The sequence below is a fragment of the Corylus avellana genome, chromosome 9 (genome assembly GCF_965113065.1).
Source record: "Corylus avellana chromosome 9, dhCorAvel1.hap1.2, whole genome shotgun sequence".
Classification (NCBI taxonomy): domain Eukaryota; kingdom Viridiplantae; phylum Streptophyta; class Magnoliopsida; order Fagales; family Betulaceae; genus Corylus; species Corylus avellana.
This window is the reverse complement of record NC_142498.1, coordinates 12553512-12572457: the sequence shown is the minus strand read 5'-3', so window position 1 is coordinate 12572457 and position 18946 is coordinate 12553512. Positions and strand designations below refer to the sequence as shown.

Genomic DNA, 18946 nt, shown 5'->3' with positions numbered 1-18946 from the left:
GTTGAATCACTCCCGACTAATTGAAGTGATTCCCATTTTAATTTTTTTTTCTTTAAAAAAATTATATTAATTTTAATTACACGTAAGTACCGATTAAATTATTATACGTGTTCCTCATAATTTAACATATAAAGACTATAAATCTACATAAAAAAACTTAGACGAAAGTTGTATACATGAATTTATTTGTTATTTTTGTATATCATGTAAAGTTCTCAATATATATATATATATACTTTTTTTTAGTATTTTGTATTTTTTTTTCTTACGAAACGGTGATCATCGCGGCTTTGAAAACTGAGCAAAAGGACAAAAATGACAAAACTTTTTGTCAATAAGACAAATATCCACCAAAAAAAAAAAATATATATATATTTTTAAAGTAATCGAAATTTTTTAAATTTCCACTCCTTTTCATTTTTATATTTTATTTTTAGTTCTAACTTTTTTTTTGTTGAATTTTTTTATTTTTATTTTAATTAAGTATACTTCCGTTATTAGGCTGACATTAACAATTTTTAGTAGTTTGAAGGAATATTATCGTAATTTAAAGTTTGGAGGAATATTATCAATCCGGTGATACTTTGAGAGAATATGTAGATTTTACCTAATTTAATCAATTAGTAATTTTAAAAAGAGAGCCTCTATTATCAGGTCCATCTTAATAACGCCCCTTTTGTAGTCTCCAATTACTATGTGACACATCATCAATTTAAAAAAAATACAAAAAATAAAAGTGACAACAATCACACCAAATCAAAGAAAAAAAAAACTCGTAGTCAGCAAGACTCAGGCTGGTCGAACCCATGCCGTGGGTCTGGTTGGCAGTGAACGCTTCAAATTCATCCGGCCGTGACCCGTCTCAAACTCGTTTATAATGCCTCAAAACCCATTTTTAATGCCTCAACCTGTTTCTAATGCCCAAAACTCGTTTTTAATGCCTCAAAATCTACTTCTAATGCCTTAAAACCCGTTTCTAATAATTCAAAACTTGTTTTTAATGTCTCAAAATTTGTTTCTAATGCTTCAAAATTTGTTTTTGGATTTAAAATTAGAACATAGAAGTGGAAGGTTAACTCTTTAAGAATTTTATCTTTATAAGATTTAGTGTATTTTGATCTGACTTATTTTTTTGCACTTTTTATGTTTTTGTTTATCAATAGATAATTGATTGGGGGTGTAAAAAGGTGTTACAAGGATTATCATGATAAAAGGTTCTCTTTTAAAAATTACCGAGTCAAAAACTACTCTTCAAGCATTTCTCTATGGTTGAAAACTTGAAGATTTTTGACTTTTTGAGGGCGAGTGACTGTGAGAGTGTGCGCCTGTGAAAACCAATCTGGTAGCGAGCGCAAGTAAAGATATTTTGGTCATCGACACCCTCTGCCATCCAAACAATTCGGCTCTCTTCTGACTTCTTCTTCACCCCTCAATCTTCACCAACTCTAATCTCCCTGAATCCACAACCCCATCTCTCTCTCTCTCTCTCTCTCTCTCTCTCTCTCTTTCTGATATGGAAGGTGCCCTCTTTCCCACCAGGCCAGTATATCCCATCCCAACAAACCGACCTACGCAACCCAACCGACCTTTGAAATTCACTTCAACAACTCTGCCACCCCCTCCCCAATCCCCATCTTCTTCCTCGTTACCTTTAGACGCTCTCCTCCAGCACCTGCTGCACCTTTCTTCACCTCCCAATGCCACCCGCAAGCTCGAACCCGTACACCCACCTGAGCGCAGTAATGCCCACTTCCCTTCCCTTCACACTTGTGTTGATTCGACCCAGCTTGACCACCAACAAGCCCGTCCCAAGAAACCCACTTTAGTTTCAGCGCAATCGTTTGAGAACAAGAAAGAAGAGTTTCAACCGGGAGATGGGTCTCTGGAGTTCTTGTCAGGAAAAGGTAAGTTGATGTTCAATTCAATTTTAGAACAGCCTTTGCCTAGTTTGAATGCATTCTTTGATTCTGTCGAGTTTGACTTGCTTGAAGTTGATTTGATCAGTCTCTTGAAAGCATTAGACCTTTCGGGGAATTGGGAAAGAGCTCTTTTGTTGTTTGAGTGGGTTGTGTTGAACATCCGCTCTGAAAATGTGAAACTAGACAATCAGGTTATCGAAGTAATGGTTAGGATTCTTGGGAGAGAGTCCCAGCATTTGACTGCATCGAAGCTGTTTGATGTAATTCCTGTTGACGAATACTCGCTCGACGTCCGAGCCTACACCACTATTCTTCATGCATATTCTCGCGCTGGCAAGTATAGAAAAGCAATCAATATGTTTGAGAAAATGAAGGAAAGTGGTATCTCCCCGACTTTGGTAACTTACAATGTCATGCTTGATGTTTTTGGGAAGATGGGTCGTTCTTGGAATAAGATTTTAGGTCTCCTGGATGAGATGAGAAGGAATGGACTGGAGTTTGATGAGTTTACTTGCAGTACCGTGATATCTGCATGTGGGAGAGAGGGTCTTTTAAATGAAGCGAAAGTGTTCTTTGCTGGATTGAAGTCACAGGGCTATGTACCTGGAACTGTTACTTATAATTCTTTGCTACAAGTGTTTGGAAAAGCAGGGATATACACAGAGGCCTTGAGCATCTTGAAAGAAATGGAGGATAATAATTGCCCACCTGACTCTGTCACTTACAATGAGCTTGTATCGGCTTATGTGCGAGCTGGATTCTATGATGAAGGGGCGGCTGTCATAGACACGATGACCCGCAAAGGAGTAATGCCAAATGCTGTTACATATACAACTGTGATAAATGCTTATGGCAGATCAGGAAATGAAAACAAGGCCTTAAGGTTGTTCAACCAGATGAAGGAGTTGGGTTGTGTTCCTAATGTATGTACATACAATGCTGTTATCGGGATGCTAGGGAAAAAATCGCTATCAGAGGAGATGATAAAGATACTCTGTGATATGAAATTAAATGGTTGTGCCCCAAACCGTATTACATGGAACACAATGCTGGCCATGTGTGGTGATAAGGGCACACACGAGTTTCTCAACCGCATCTTACGGGAAATGAAGAATTGTGGTTTTGAGCCAGATAGAGACACATTTAATACTTTGATTAGTGCATATGGCCGGTGTGGGTCTCAAATTGATGCTGCTAAGATGTCAGAGGAGATGATTAAAGCAGGATTTAGTCCTTGCGTTACAACTTATAACGCTTTTCTAAATGCTCTGGCTCGGCTAGGTGATTATATAGCTGCAGAATCTGTCATTCTAGACATGAGGAATAAGGGTTTCAGGCCGAATCAAACTTCATACTCGCTGATGCTTCACTGTTATGCAAAGGGAGGAAATGTCAAGGGGATAGAGAAGATTGAGAAAGAAATTTGTGATGGTCATATCTATCCTAGCTGGATGATTTTGAGAACCCTCATTCTTGCAAACTTCAAGTGTAGAGCAGTAATGGGAATGGAGAGGGCATTTCTGGCACTGCAGAAGCATGGATACAAACCTGATTTGGTATTGTTTAACTGTATGCTTTCCATTTTTTCCAAAAACAAAATGTATGACAGGGCCCATGAGATGCTGCGCTTGATTCGTGAGTGTGGATTACAACCTGATCTCGTAACCTACAATAGCTTGATGGACATGTATGCCAGAGGGGGAGAGTGTTGGAAAGCAGAAGAAGTACTCAAGGGACTACAAAAATCTGGTGGGAAACCAGACCTTGTATCTTATAACACTGTCATCAAAGGATTTTGCAAGCAAGGGCTAATGCAGGAGGCTATAAGAATTCTCTCAGAGATGACAGCAAGAGGGATTCGGCCATGTATTTTTACCTACAACACTTTTGTGGCAGGCTATGCTGGGCAGGAAATGTTTATAGAAGTAGATGAAGTGATTGGCTATATGATTAAGAACAACTGCAGACCGAATGAGCTAACCTACAAGATAGTGGTGGATGGTTATTGTAAAGCCAGAAAATATAAAGAAGCCATGGATTTTGTGTCAAATATTAAGGAGATGGATAATACCTTTGATGATCACTCTCTACAAACCCTTGCTTCTCGCATCAGGGAGTTTTTGGATTCATGATTTCATCACTCATATCCACTGACATCTTTTTTGTTTGTTGCTTGGGGAATACAGGCGCAGATCAGCTGTGACATAACTTACACCCACTGTCTTGAATGTAGTTTCTTTGAGTAAGTCACTTGATCATCGTTTTCTGAGAGCAATTTTGATTTAAAGATTCATTGTGGATGCACGTTCAGAATAAAGGTGATTCTTAGTCCCAATGTTCTTCTTTAATGGTTGCAATGAATTTGAAGTTGCCAGAGTAAGTTCAGAAACAAGTTAAATGGCATCGTGTGCTGAACTGAGAGGGTGAAACAGATGTATATATCTTCATTTTTGTTCAAGAACAAAACAAAGAAGAAATTATGCTCAATATCTTTACTTTGATCTGTATATATCTTAATTTTCTTCTTTAGTCAAATAGTTTTCTTAGCCAAATTGCTTGAGGTTTACGATTTTTCAAATCCAGTCAGACATTATATTATGCAAGTGATATCTTTGCTATTTTGTTTTCTTTCCTCTTAGCTTTCATTTGGCAAGTTGTTATAACTTTTTTTTTTTTATTATTATTATTAGATCTTGAATACTGTCGTAGAAAATTTCATGATTTTTCTTAAAAATTTACAAAATTCTAACAATTTTGAAATCAAATAAACTTAATAATGTAAAGTTTCAATTCAAATATTGAAATTCTTGTATTGTCACAATAAGTCTGGGGATCATCCCATTACCTTGTTCAGATTTTTTTTACATTGAAAGAACCTATTAGGAGTCCCCCATTATTAGATATTGTGAGTATGAAAAAAAAAAAAAAAAAAATGAATTACAACTTCCGATGAAAAACTTTTTTCGTATTGCATTACAAATGAATTTTTAATTTTTTAATTTTTATTATTTTTTTATTTTTTCTAATTCTAGATTTATAAAAATCATTTTACTTATTGGTGTCGAAATGATATACATGTGCTATAAAGATGGTGACTATACATAGATCTTGGAGATTGCTTACTCTCAAACGGTTTGTGATGTAGTGTGATGGGTAGTAAAGACAAACAATAAATAATTTACAACTTTTTTTAAAACTTTGAGTCTATTAAGAATTCAAGGAAAACATAAAAGAAAACCCAACTTATTAGTATTTCTCATTGATAAACTCTAGGGGTGCAAAGGCGGTTACGGTTAGCGGTTAGTGGTAATAACCGCTAACCGTAACCGCCCTAGCGGTTAGTAAATTTCACTAACCGCAACCGCTAACCGCCTAGCGGTTAGTGGTTAGTGGCCGGTTAGCGGTTAGTGAAATAGATAACCGCCCGCTAACCGCTTTTTTAAAATTGGGCTTTTTTTTTGGGCTTTTTGGGCTTTTTTTTACCCTCATTTTTTTTTCTTGTATTTTTAATATCTTCTTGGGCCCAATTGCTATAAATATTTGAATTGTCATTGGATCATATGATTAAGTGTTAATCTTATAAACTTACAAACAAACAAAAATACTTCAATTGTAGTTATAAGTAACACATTGTTTAATCCAATGTCAATTACTTAATTTGATATTATATGAATCACATTGTCATTGTCATTGTACATGAATAATTGATTAAGTATTGGAATTGTAATTGGATCATATAGTTAAATATTTATCTTATACATTTATATTATTCAATATGCATATAATATAACTATAAGCAATTATATATATATATATATATATATATATATATATATATATAATTCAAAATTGTTCAAAATTGTTAATTTTCTTTTTTTTTTTCTTTCAAAAAATGGTTAAATTTCTTTTTCTAAAAAATGTTCAAAAAATACATTAATACTTCAATTGTGATTATAAGTAACACATTGTTGAATCTAATGTCAATTACTTAATTTGATATTATATAATCATATAGTCTCATTAAATTATATCATATGATTCATATGATTAATTATTTAAATTCTTATCATATTTACTTATAATCTTTTTTCTTTGAATTGAACTTAATATCTAATGGTAAATGGTAATGTTCAAACTCCTAAATCCTAAATTCCTAAAGTATCTAATAATACTTTAATTAAATTGTAGACTTGTAGTTATAAGTAACATATTGTTTAATTCAATTGAATCAATTGTGATTATCATTGTACATGAATCATATGATTAACTTGTAGACTTATGACTTATGAGTTATGTCATATTATATATGTATTATTTATTATTATATAATCATATGATTTAATGATCAAGTCATCATGTGATATAATCATATCAATTATAGTGATAATATATAAATTACTAAAATTATAATGATAATACATTAATACTTAAATTATGTTTATAAGTAACACATTGGTCATTGTTTAATCCAATGTCAATTACTTAATTTGATATTATACGAATCATATCATCATTGTACATTAATAATATGATTCACTTGAAGTCTTGAATAAAGTATTTGAATTGTCATTGAATCATATGATTAACTATTGATATTATACATTTATATTATTCATATACATATGTAGACTTATATAAACTTATAGGTTTATAACATACATTGGAAATAAGTCTCTAGATATTTAATTGTTGTATTAGTATGAATTAGTATACTTTTGAGTTATGTTATATTATATATGTATAATTTGTTATTATATAATCAAATGATTTAATAATCAATCTCATGTGATATAATCATATAAATTATAGTGATAATATATTAATACTCAAATTGTGATTTAATTATTTTTTAAAAAAAATTGTGATTTAATGATCAAGTGATTATATGATATAATCATATAAATTATAGTGATAATATATTAATACTCAAATTGTGATTTAATTATTTTTTAAAAAAATTGTGATTTAATGATCAAGTGATTATGTTATATGTAGAAATATTTTTATAATTATAATTATAAAAATATATTATATAAAAAGGCGGTTAGCGGTTAGCGGTTACGGTTAGTAGACCCAATAACCGCTAACCGCTAACCGCTAGGCGGTTATGGCGGTTAGGCGGTTAGCGGTTAATGCGGTTAGACGGTTAGGCGGTTAGGCGGTTGGCAGTTATAGCGGTTAGCGGTTAGCGGACGGTTAAAAACCGCCCGCCTTTGCACCCCTAATAAACTCATCATAAACATAATTCAATTTCACCTTTTATATATGGACAAAAATTTCTTCCAGATCAGTTTAGAGGAAATATTTTCAAACCCATTTAAAATAGTACCAAGTGTCTATAAACATTTAAAAGACACATTAAATTCAATGTCCTTAATAGCAGTTTATTAACTTAGACTAAATTTAATGTGCCTTTTAAATGTGTATAGACACTTGGTACTATTTTAAATGGGTTGGAGGATATTTCTTCTGGTTTGGAGGAAATTTTTGTACTTTATATATTAGGTCTGCATATTTATAACGAATGTCAATAAGCAAACTTGGAGCAAAAGTAAACCTTAAGCCTATTATGAAAATTTCTAAAAATTACAATTAAATAAAATCCTATTTTAAAGAATGTAAATAATGAAATACAATATATTTGATTGCTGGAATAAGATCTTCATTGAATTCTCCAAAAGAGCAATCAAATCTTTCCTTCTTAAATTTTTGCCTTTATTTCGGTACAACTTTCTAAGGATTCGTTAGGGATTGTGATTTCAACAAGTGAGATTTTAAAAATTGTGTTTTTGAAATAATTACTTTTTAAAACTGCAAAGACGTTTGGTAAAATATGTTAAAAAGTATATTTTATCAAATATTTGTTATGTGAAATCGTGGTTTTAGTTTAAATTCGTATATTTTCAAATAAGTACCACTAGTCTGTTTATAGAAATCACTTTTTTTTTTTTCTTCCTATTTTAGATTAAATGTTTTTTAAATTGCAATGCTAAATGCCTTATGTTTTGTGATATCTTTTAAAAATGAAAATTATTCTTGTGAATTTGCAATCCCAAACGCATCCTAATCTTTCATTTGCAGCCCATTTTAACCCAATAAACATTGAAATTAGCAAAACCTCATGAAACATCACTTTGTAAATATTTGAATTAACTTTCCGGTGCTACTAAGGTTGCTCCAATTCTGAAACTAGAGATATAACATTTTTAGTAAAGCTTGCCAGGTGTAAATTCCACCCTACATCAATTTGTTTATATATATATATATATATATATATATATATATATATTTGTTTGTCTCCTTATTTTCGAATTTCCATATAATGATGCAGACGTAATCCGGGAAAAGAATTATAAAATCAAAAGTGGATTTATTTTATTTTATTTGTTTTCTTTCTTGATTGTTAAATTTCCTTAGTATTTTATCTGTTGTGCATTTCTAACCATTGAATAATAATATTTGAAGATTTAATCATAAATCAATTTTTATATTTTATTTTAAAAATTATAGGTGCCCCCTAAATAAATATCCTCATCTCTAATAGAACTTATGAAAGCAAGGCAATAAAATGTATCAGGCAATTGAAAAGAAAATCGACACCAGATGAAGGCTTCACAAGCAAATATCATGGCAGCAAGCAAATGCCTCCTCTGGGATTAATATCAAAAGAAAAAGAGAAATTATAATATCCCAGCGAAAAAAGAAAAAAATTGATCGGGCCAAAAGATTGTGCTTGGTGTTTGCTTCTTCTCGAGATAAATATTGTATTGAGTGGGATGAAATGTTTTCAGTCGGTAAAGCTGAAGAAATTAAGCTTCAATTACACATAAAAGACTCGAGCAAAGAGACATACTATAAACAAGCACCTTTTTTTCCTTTTTTGTTTCAATTAACAGAACCTAAAGCAACACATGGGCAGAACAAGTAAGAAACTAAACCTACATATATAAACCCTACCTTGTCTGTCAAATACTACTAACCTAACAGGGAAGAATAAAGACTTACACTATAAATTGCAGGGCAAATCTCACACAAACCTCACAAAAACAGAAAAAAAGTCTCGAAGTCACTCGTCGAAACTCAATTAAAAGTTTATCCCGAGCCAGAACAAGGAACAACCCCCATACAATATAATTGCATCATGAGCAGCCACACCCCAAGTACAAGTCCTGACTAGAATAACATTTTGTCAAGAGAGATTAGTGACAGAAGCAACATTCTCCACTCTCTCACTGATTCCTGGAATGATCTCACCTCTTGCATTTGAAGGCTCCTAGAGACGACCCCCCCTTCTTGGCTACAGCTTTTTATTCTATATCCTCTAAATCAGATAGCAGAACTTGCCAGTGATAGCTCATGGATCTCGCTTAGCATCCACTCCTCTCCAGTTTGACCGCCAAGAACAATAGCCCTTGTTCCCCCAACCACACAAGTACTATGACCCCAAGCAAATCTCGGGGGTCGCCCGGGCACATTTAATATCCTCCAAGTAGGCTTCTCATCTGTTGGGTCCAAGATATATAGCTGTGAGGCTGAGTGAAGACCGGCTACAGACCCACCAAAGATCAGGATTCGCCCACCTGGGAGGCTCACAGCCACATGATCAAGTCTGGGTGGAGGAGCTATGCCCCCTGGATTTCCAGCACCAGGCATTCCACTCCCAGTTACACATCTCCAACATGGCTCCTCCTCACTTAAATCCATAGTGAAAACATCGCTGGAACGAAAACGAAGGGGCCCACTCTTGGCCAGACCCCCAAACATCAATATTTTCCGGCCACCATACACAGATAGTGTGTGACCTAAACGAGAAGGTGGGGTCCAGGTTACTGGTATCTCTCTCCAGACAGGTTTCTCCATTGAGAGATCAAGCAGAAAAGTGTCGCTGAGGAGTACTCCAGAATCTGCGCAGCCACCAGAAACAATCAACTTGGTCCCATCTAGGGTGCAGGAGCTGTGCCATGATCTTGGAAGCGGAGGGGCCAATCCAGATATTTCACGCCATGTTGGAGGCTTGGCATCCAAATCCAGCACAAAGACATCATTGAGCAAACCTTGCGTTCCACAGCCCCCAAATACCACCAAATGAGATCCATTTACACAAGAAAGCGTATGACCCCAACGACCAGGAGGAGGGGAGCTCACTTGAACATGTTGCCATTCTGGTTTACTGGAATTTAGATCCAATACAAAGGTGTCATTCATGGGTTGCATGTTGACTCCTTCCCCACCAAAAAGGACAACCCGATTCCCGACTGCACAAGCACTGAAATTGCAGCGTGAAGGTTCAACAGCACCTCCAACAGTTACTTTGCTCCATGCAGCTGCTTCAAGAGTGGTCAACTCCCTTGCCAGCCGACCCCACCCTAGTCTCTTTGCACCTGGTACAGTCTCTAAAACACGAGTTGTTTCACTACCCCACGCATTTTGGCAGACCATTCTCCAAAGGTCCTCATTCTTCGTCAGCTCATACAGTCGCCTACATACGGAGCCAACTGATGCAATGTCTCTAGGCGCTAAACGTGAAAGTATCTTGAGAGACAGCACCTCATCACTCAATTGCAATATCCCACAAATACCGCGACAAACATTTCGGTCCCCCAAGGTGACAGGGCGAATAGTCGAAATCCCAGAACGAAACTGATCAGAAAATTTGATAGATTCCTTGATCAACGAACCAGGAACCGGACCCAGATCAATATTTGCTTCAGTAAAGAACTGTATTCCAATAATGTGACTTATTGTTTCATCATCTCCATATATAGGTGTCAGCCGTAACCTGTTCATCATTGGAGTTCCATCTTTCCTAAAGTTCAACAACTCGCCTTGGAATTCAATTCCTTCCTCAAGACATCTTCTAATATCTGCTACTACCGTGGAGTCCACTAATGGATGTCTTCTTTTTGCAAATGGGCCTCTACATTGCAAGAAACGGCTGTAACAAATTCACAAATATCAGTACAAAAAAATAATTCTTAGCAAAGCATCCAGTCAATTGATGAATAAAGAATTCCAAAAACCTTTACATTAGTTAATAAGCCAAGAGGGAGAAAGAGAACTAGTATTCCCGTAAGCTAAACCCCAGAATGGCACACAATAAGGAACAGAGAAAAGTATGCAAAGACCACAGCCAAGGCATCTGGATGTCATAAGATAAAACCACAAATATTGGTGCATAACAACTAGCATGTCCATAATGACTGTCTTATTCATTTATCAATTAACTTACTTTAGTCTTGTTTGTCCTTTACTCCTATTTTTTTTTATCATTTATTATAAACCTGAACTCAGACACGGGGAATACAGCTCATAGCATCCTCTAGCTCATTCATCCTCGGAACCATAACTTTAACAGTTAGGCAAAGGTGTTTTTTTTTTAGAGAAAAGGCAAAGCCATCATACAAGAAAAGAATATAAGAGATACAACCACCCTAAAATTGCAAAAATCTAAGAAGTTAACAAGATCTAATAGATTCAGAGAGGGAAGATTAGGAACATATATTACAGCCCAGTCGAAGAGAGATCTCGAAAAGACAGCTCTTTGAGATCTCTCTTGGACGGTCTTTTTGAGCTCTCTCTTGGACTGGGCTGTAATATATCTTCTTAATCTCCAGTGCTGCATCAATGCAAATCTAAATTTCATAGAAACAACATACTTAAGAAAATATTAAATAAAACAAATAGAAAAATCAAGTTGTGCTAAAAAATTGCCTCCAAATCGCAACATAGTTATCATAAAAGAAAAAAGAAGATGATGTAGTTAAAATTGGAATCTAAACAAGGGAACACTTTGTCCCCCTCATAAGCACCCCAGCTCCTAACTCACTCCCTAAATGCCAGAATGTAGCACTACATCTTTTGGAAGCACCAAGCACTTAAGCATTAATCAATGAAATTAAGCTCCATATATAAGCTGGATCCTTGCTTAATTAGTATATATGTAATTTATAACTAATGTTTCTTGAACTTATGGATGAAGATTAATGCTATAAGAATAATTAACAACGAAAGGGAGAAAAGATGAAAAATAAAATGTAAACGCATATTAGAACTAGACTTTAGGAATCTATCAATTAGGCTCTATACATACACATACATTAATACACACACAGAAATATATACATATGTATGTGCATATGTTAAATGTATATCGTGCAGGCAGCCTTATCCCTGGTGGTAAATGGATAAGTTACTTCAATCAATCTGACATTACAGAGCACATTGTGCATTTCTATTATAGATTGTTTACCAAACAGTATAATTGGCGGCCCAAGTTGGAAGGCCTTGCTTTTGATTCCACTTTGATGAGGAGAAGGCCACTTGGTTAGAGCATCCGTTTGAGGAGAGTGATGTTTTGAAGGTGGTGAAAGGTATAAACAGAAATAAGATGTCGGGCCCTAATGGCTTTACCACGACCTTCTTCCAAGCTTGTTGAGATGTGATGAAAGAAGATTTCATGAGGGTTTTCCAAAAGTTTCATCCAAGCAAGTTTGAAAAAGCCTCAATGCCACTTTCATTACTCTCATTCTGAAGAAACTCGGGTCTGTTGATGTTAAAGATTTCGACCCATTAGTCTAGTGAGTGGAGTCTACAAGATTATTGTTGAAGTCCTTGCCAATAGGTTATAAAGGGTTGTAGAAAAGATTATTTCAAAGCCCCAAAATGTGTTTGTCAAAGGTAGGTAAATCCTAGATTCCATTCTTATGGCAAATGAATGCCTGGATAGTCGGATCAAGTTTGGTGAGCTAGGTGTGCTTTGCAAATTAGATATTGAAAAGACCTACGATCCTATTAACTGCAAGTTCTTATTATACTTACCGAGGAGGTGTGGATTTGGGAGAAACGACATAATTGGATAGCACATTGTATTTCTTCCCTGCGCTTTTCTGCTTTGGTGAATTCAGTAGCTATTGCTGTTTGAGACATAGTGATCTTTTGTTCTCCTTGCTATTTGTAATTGTTATAGAGGCTGTGAGTAAATACTATCTGTTGCTGTAGATGGAGGCCTTGTTCCAAGCATTTCTGTGACATCTAGGAACGTTGGTGCGCTTCATATTTCCCATCATCTTTTCGCAAATGACGCCTTGCTCTTTTACAAGGCAAACCCAAAACATCTACGTTATCTATGTGCCTTATTCTTATACTTTGAAGCTGTTTCTGGTTTGAATATTAACCAGTATAAGTCAGAATTTGTTCCTGTAAATAATGCCATCAATGTTGATGGTCTAGCCAGTATTTTGGGAGCTCTCTTTAAGACCAAATCTATTTGGAATGGTGTTATTGATAAGATTGAGCGTCATTTAGCTGGGTGGAAGATGTACTTGTCCAAGGCTGGAAGGATCACCTTAATAAAGTGCACCCTGTTCAATTTGACTTAGTATTTCATGTCTTTTTTCCTCCCTTTTTGGTGGTACTGCCAATCACATAGATAAGTAACATCGGGATTTCTTATGGGGTGGGCTGGTTGTTGAGTTCAAATTTCACTTGGTAAGCTGGTCTAAGGTTTGCTTTCCAATTGATAAATGGTTGAGGGTCCAAAATTTGCTTCTGTTCAATCGTGCTCTCCTGGGAAAGTTGTTTTGTTGTTTTGCGCATGAGTGAGGCCTTGTGAAGAGTCGTAATGGATGCCAAATCTAGATGATCTTTTAATGAGGTTCATGGGTTGTATGGGTGGGTGCGCAGAAAAATATTAGGAGAGGTTTGAGGAAGTATTTTAGTCGTATCAAATTTGAGGTAGGAGATAGTTCCAAAATTAGAACTTGGCATGACAAGTGATAAGGGAATCAAGCCCTTACGCATATTTTGTCGGATTTGTATAGTATTTGTTGAGTAAAAGATGCTTCCATGGCAGATTACTTAGTCATCCATTGACTCCCATTAGTAGAATGTAAAATTGCTGCTCATGATTGGGAGGTGCATGTCTTTGCTTCGTTTTTTAACTTGTATTTCCTTAGATCGAGGCAGGGAGGCGAAGACAAGCTTTGTTGGGACTCTTCCAAGAGAGGGATGTTTGCCATTAGGTCTTTCTATAACGTTTTTGTATCACATGATAGCACCCCTTTCCTTGGAAAAGTATTTGGCAGAATAAGGCCCAGCGTTCTTTGCTTGGATAGCCACCCTAGGAAAGTTTCTCACCATAGATAACCATGTTATTGTGGTTAACCAGTGTTGTCCGTGTAAGTGGAGTGGGGAGTCTGTGGATTATCTTCTTCTCCAATGTGAGATCGCCAGTGCCTTGTGGAGTGATAGTTTCAACTGTGTTAGGGTAGTTTGGATCATGCCTAAAAGAGTAGCAAACCTTCTTGCTTGTTGGAGAGGGTTGGGAGGCAGACTTTAGGGCACACCAGTGTGGAAGATGGTTTCATTCTACCGTTTGTAGTGTCTATGGAAGGAAAGAAATGATAGAACTTTTAAAGATTGTGAGAGGACATTGGCAGAACTTAAGTCTTCCTTTTTCAAAACTCTCTACCAATGAACAGCTGCCTTAGAGCTTAATTTGCTTAGTTTTTATGACTTTCCTGATTTGTTCTCTCTTTCTAGCTATGTCTTTTTCCTATATACTCCAAGTGTACTTGAGCAGCGCTTTTGAGCTTTTAATGATATTTCGTTTGCTTATATATATATATATATAAAAGTATATTGAAATATATTGAAAAATGAAGTACCTTTTCTTATTTACAACCCTTACAATAATTTGAGCATAAGAATTCCAGAACCTTAGCCCGGAATAGCATGTGTAATTTCAGCATGTCAACATATTAGATACAAAAACAAGAAGCTTCAACAAATAAATGCCATGTTGCCCAAGCATCACCTCTAAGAACCACATAATTGTTTGTCTCAATGTCGTTCATGATCTAAAATAATTCATAGCTTTGGTTGAATACATGGCAATTACTAGAAAGTCATGCAATGAGGGCAACATAACTTGGTGGTGATTAAAATCGATCCACATGACTTAAGATTGACATTGAGTAAGATAAAAATCTTCTATATACTTAACACATGCTGACAAACTATTGCAGTCTGCTGGGTGCTTTCACATGTGGTACCATGTACTTTAAAGCAAATGAAGAAAACCATTAATGACAAACAAAAGCAACTACACAAATAAATGGATGGTGTGTGCTTTCACATGTGGTACCATGTACTTTAAAGCAAATGAAGAAAACCATTAATGACAAACAAAAGCAACTACACAAATAAATGGATGGTGTAAATAATAGCATGGTATGTTGGTAATGGCATGCTAGTGGTGGAGAGACTATATCCTACAGAAAAAAAGAAAAAAGGGGAAATAATTTCTTGTCTTGAATTTCAAATTTCAACAATTTGCTTCTTAGATTTTACCCGTATTTCAAATTGGTCTTTCCATCAACTTGATGCCCAAATAATTAATAGCTCATCTGCAGTTTGGACAATTTACCAAGTCACGCCTGCCAACATAACGTCACATCATGTCTATCTGCCACATCATCCACAAAGAAAGGGAAAACTAGGAGGGTGGGGGTGGTTGGCCACCACTTTCTTTTTTTGATAAATAGATTGGCCACCACTTTCTAGGTTGTAGCTGCACCACTGCCCACTTAAGGGGGCGGCTGGACCACCTCCACCCATCTAGTTTTTCTTTTTTGGTGGAGGACATGGCATGTATGTGGTAAACACGCAGGATGTGGCATCATGTTTTGGCGGTGTTCCGTGGTAAATTGTCCTCGTAGTAGATGAGCTGTTAATTATTTGGATGATAGGTTGATCGAATGACCAATTTGGAACACAAGTAAAACCTAAGCTAATTGTCGAAATTAGAAACGCGAGAACTAAATTGAAATTGCGAGAAAACCTACGAACTCATTTTTATTTTTCCCAAAAATTTATTACAACCACCACTAGTAATTCATGGAAATACTAATCCCATGGACTGCATGGGCATGCAAAACATCAGATAATGTATTTGTATATCCTAACTTTGACAATAATCTTGTAAACCAAATGTGCTCCAAGCATCTCGATAAGTGAAGTATGAAACTATTTAACAATTGCAAAACGTAATAATGAAATTGATTGAAATTGGTATCCATCACATAGTATATCAATCACAACATTGAAATATGGCAATATAATTAATGACTAGATGGTACACCAAACAAGGACTAATACCACACATACAACACAATTTTGGAATTTGAAAACATGCACTCAAGCTCACAGATGAACCTATTAATTAGAAACTACTCCTTTCAAGGTTCCATGTAAGAAAGGATAGTTCACCGTCAACAAATCCATCTCCAACACCACCAATATCGACACTGGTACAAGATCGAGAGACCTCATCCTTTTCATCCATGAATCTTGCGGAGTGTCTCACCAGGGTGCACTGATGAGGCAAGCCAAGATTGTCTTTCCATAATAATTGAGGGAGGATCTCACAGTTTAGCTTAAATGCATGCCGCATTATTTTGATTACCAACGCATCCCCAAGGTACAGAGAAGAAATATTAGTTTGAGGACACTAGATCAATTCTGATGGATGGCCAAGCTGCTAATCGCACCTTCATTTTTTTTGCATTGACTCAATTTATGATATATAATACTATTGGAGTGAAACAAGAGATCTAAAGAATAACAGAGGCTAGACTCTATTAGTAACAAGTAAATTCTTTGTATGTAAAAAGTCATGAAATTTTTTATTTTTGGAGGGATAAAATAAAATCGCAAGACATGTAGACCTGTTTTTCTTGTCAGCTTCTTACCTAAGGCTACCTTCACGTGACTTCCTTGAACTCGTTCACAGTAGTTCTATCTATAGAAAAGATCATGAAAGAGGCGATCAGAATGGTACTCGAATCCATTTACGATCCCAAGTTTCCAGACACATCGCAGTTCCACTTGGGTCAAGGCTGCTGCTCAGCCCTAAGATGGATCAAAGAAGAGTGGGGAACCTCTCGCTGGTTTTGCTCAGCTAATTCCAACCCTTCTTTCAAGCGCCTATCCTAGGACAAGATGCAAAAGAAAAGAAAAAAAAAAAAAAAAAAGGCTCAAAAATAATGTATGCTTTAATTTGCAAGCAAGAGTAAGGGTTCAAGGAGCATGATAATTGAACCTTGAGGACAAGGTTAACATCGAAAGGGGGATGAGTGTTAGAAGTCCAAGACAAACCATGCAACCAAAGAAGCTCAGTCATAGGAGGATCCTTATTTGATGAAGGAGTTGTGCCAAAGGAGTCCACTTAGAGTGCAACAACTATCATTTGGATTCCATAGATATTTGAAATAGAATTATTGTTTGGATTATGATTGAATTTGAGTGTAATTGCTTTGCCTATTTAAGAGAGTTAATTAATAGAAGGTCCTCAAAAAGGAATTTAATCAATTAACCTGTGGTCTCTCCTACCCAAAAGGAGTTCTCTATGATTTTCTATTGATTGCTACCTTTGAGCCTATAAAAATAACATGTCCTAACTCTCCAAGTACTAATTTATGCTTCATACAAGACTATCCCAAATTCTCAATATTATCTCTTACAAATCCATAATGATTCTTAAACTATCCAGGTATCAGCAAATAATGCATCATTTCAACACAATCTTCTCTCTAACACTGGGATTGTTTTTTATTCATCAAAAAGCATTCTTATCCCCGTTCTCAAAACCAACAAGTCCACCACGAACTTACAGTCCACCAAATGGAGGCTCAGTTCAATTACAGCTGGGTTTAGCTGTGGCTGGAGTAGGGAATATAAAGGAATGTGTATGTTTACACGGGCATATAAAAGCCCATTTGTCTTCAATCCATGGTTGAGTCGAAGGTCATCAAAAATATGGTTGCTATTGTACAAAAAATGAATATGATGGGATTAGAAAGGCAATTGGACTGAGTCCCCATTCTGTTCTCAAAAAGGAGGAAAAAAAATTGAAATCTCCAAAAATCCTTCCAGGAACAAACAAAAGCGCTAGGGTTAAACGCAAAAACAATCCCAATACCAACACCAAATCAGCGCGAATTTCAAAGGCGAAAAACATGAAAAAGAAAAAGAAGGGAGGCGGAGAACAGACCAGTTGCGACCGAGAACCTCCTCGGCGCGGTAGCCGGTGAGCAACTCGAAGACGGTGTTGACATAGATGATGGGGTGGTCGGGCTCGAGCGCGTCCGTGACCACGAACCCGCACGGCGCTGTCTGGAGCAGGTTCCCGACGGGAAAGGGGAGCGGGCCCCCATCGTTGAGAGAGAATCCCTCGTCCTCGTCACCGCTCAGATCCGAATTGCTGCTGTCCCACTCCATTTCTTCAACCCATTAATGGAATTATCCTCCGACGAACAAGCCCTAATGATAATTTTGGATGAGCCCCAATCGGAGAGGAAGAATCTTTTTGTGGCGGTGCGCGCGCCTGTGGAAACGAAGCAGGGGGAATAAACGAATGGTGGGCAGCGTTTGGCAATTTAGCTAAGAAGGTGTTTGTTTCGTTTTTATGAGGGGAGCACCGCCTCTATTATTATTATTATCATTATTATTCATCGTGTGCTGAAGAAAAAATCTGGGAAGAAAAAAAAAAATCTGGGGAGATGACGGGTCGGGTCGGACTTCGTTTTTTGTTTGGTTAAGCGGCTACTTTAACGTTCTGGTAGCCGGTAAGGCCGCATCAACTGGCTACCGGCAACTCCCAGTGAACCATTCATGTGCTATGAGCGTGGAATCATTTAATAAGTTTTGGGGTTTAATATTTTTTGACCCTATACTTTGTAATTTTACAAAATGATCCTGTCTAAAAATTTGATGATGCACCGCCACGTGTTCATGCCACCACGTAAGATCAATAAAACACCATCATTTGTTCATTTTTGCTACCTCAGCATAATAGCGTATTACTTAAAAAATAGAGAAAAAGATGGTCATTAGGGGAATTATGGGGATGGGATTTGTTGGAAATGATGCTCTAAAAAATCCAATTTGTTGATATATTATAATTTTATTTTATTATTTGATATGTGTGCTTTGGGCATAATGTTAATTGTTTGATGAATATAGTCCAT

General features: G+C 36.1%; 2 protein-coding genes across 2 annotated transcripts; one reads left to right on the top strand and one right to left on the bottom strand.

Annotated features, from left to right (window-relative positions):
- The first annotated feature begins 1378 nt into the window (after positions 1 to 1378).
- On the top strand, positions 1379 to 4422 carry LOC132190440 (Tetratricopeptide repeat (TPR)-like superfamily protein). The gene has a single exon (XM_059605430.2). The coding sequence runs from the start codon at positions 1514 to 1516 to the stop codon at positions 4049 to 4051; it is 2538 nt and encodes an 845-aa protein (XP_059461413.1). The 5' UTR covers positions 1379 to 1513; the 3' UTR covers positions 4052 to 4422.
- A 4332-nt stretch (positions 4423 to 8754) lies between these two features.
- Positions 8755 to 18395, bottom strand: LOC132189245 (adagio protein 1). The gene is made up of 2 exons (XM_059603890.2): positions 17971 to 18395; positions 8755 to 10854 (listed from the first exon to the last, which is right to left on the bottom strand). Exons 1-2 carry the CDS (start codon positions 18195 to 18197, stop codon positions 9246 to 9248), a joined length of 1836 nt encoding a protein of 611 aa, XP_059459873.1. The 5' UTR covers positions 18198 to 18395; the 3' UTR covers positions 8755 to 9245.
- Between the last annotated feature and the right edge of the window lie 551 nt (positions 18396 to 18946).

Bases quoted from the DNA above. Each gene is read 5' to 3' on its own strand.
- LOC132190440 (XM_059605430.2), top strand. From the start codon at position 1,514: ATGGAAGGTGCCCTCTTTCCCACCAGGCCAGTATATCCCATCCCAACA.
- LOC132189245 (XM_059603890.2), bottom strand. From the start codon at position 18,197: ATGGAGTGGGACAGCAGCAATTCGGATCTGAGCGGTGACGAGGACGAG. The intron at 10,855-17,970 runs GTCTGTTCTCCG...AATTTGTTACAG, and splicing joins GAGGTTCTCGGTCGCAACTG to CCGTTTCTTGCAATGTAGAG.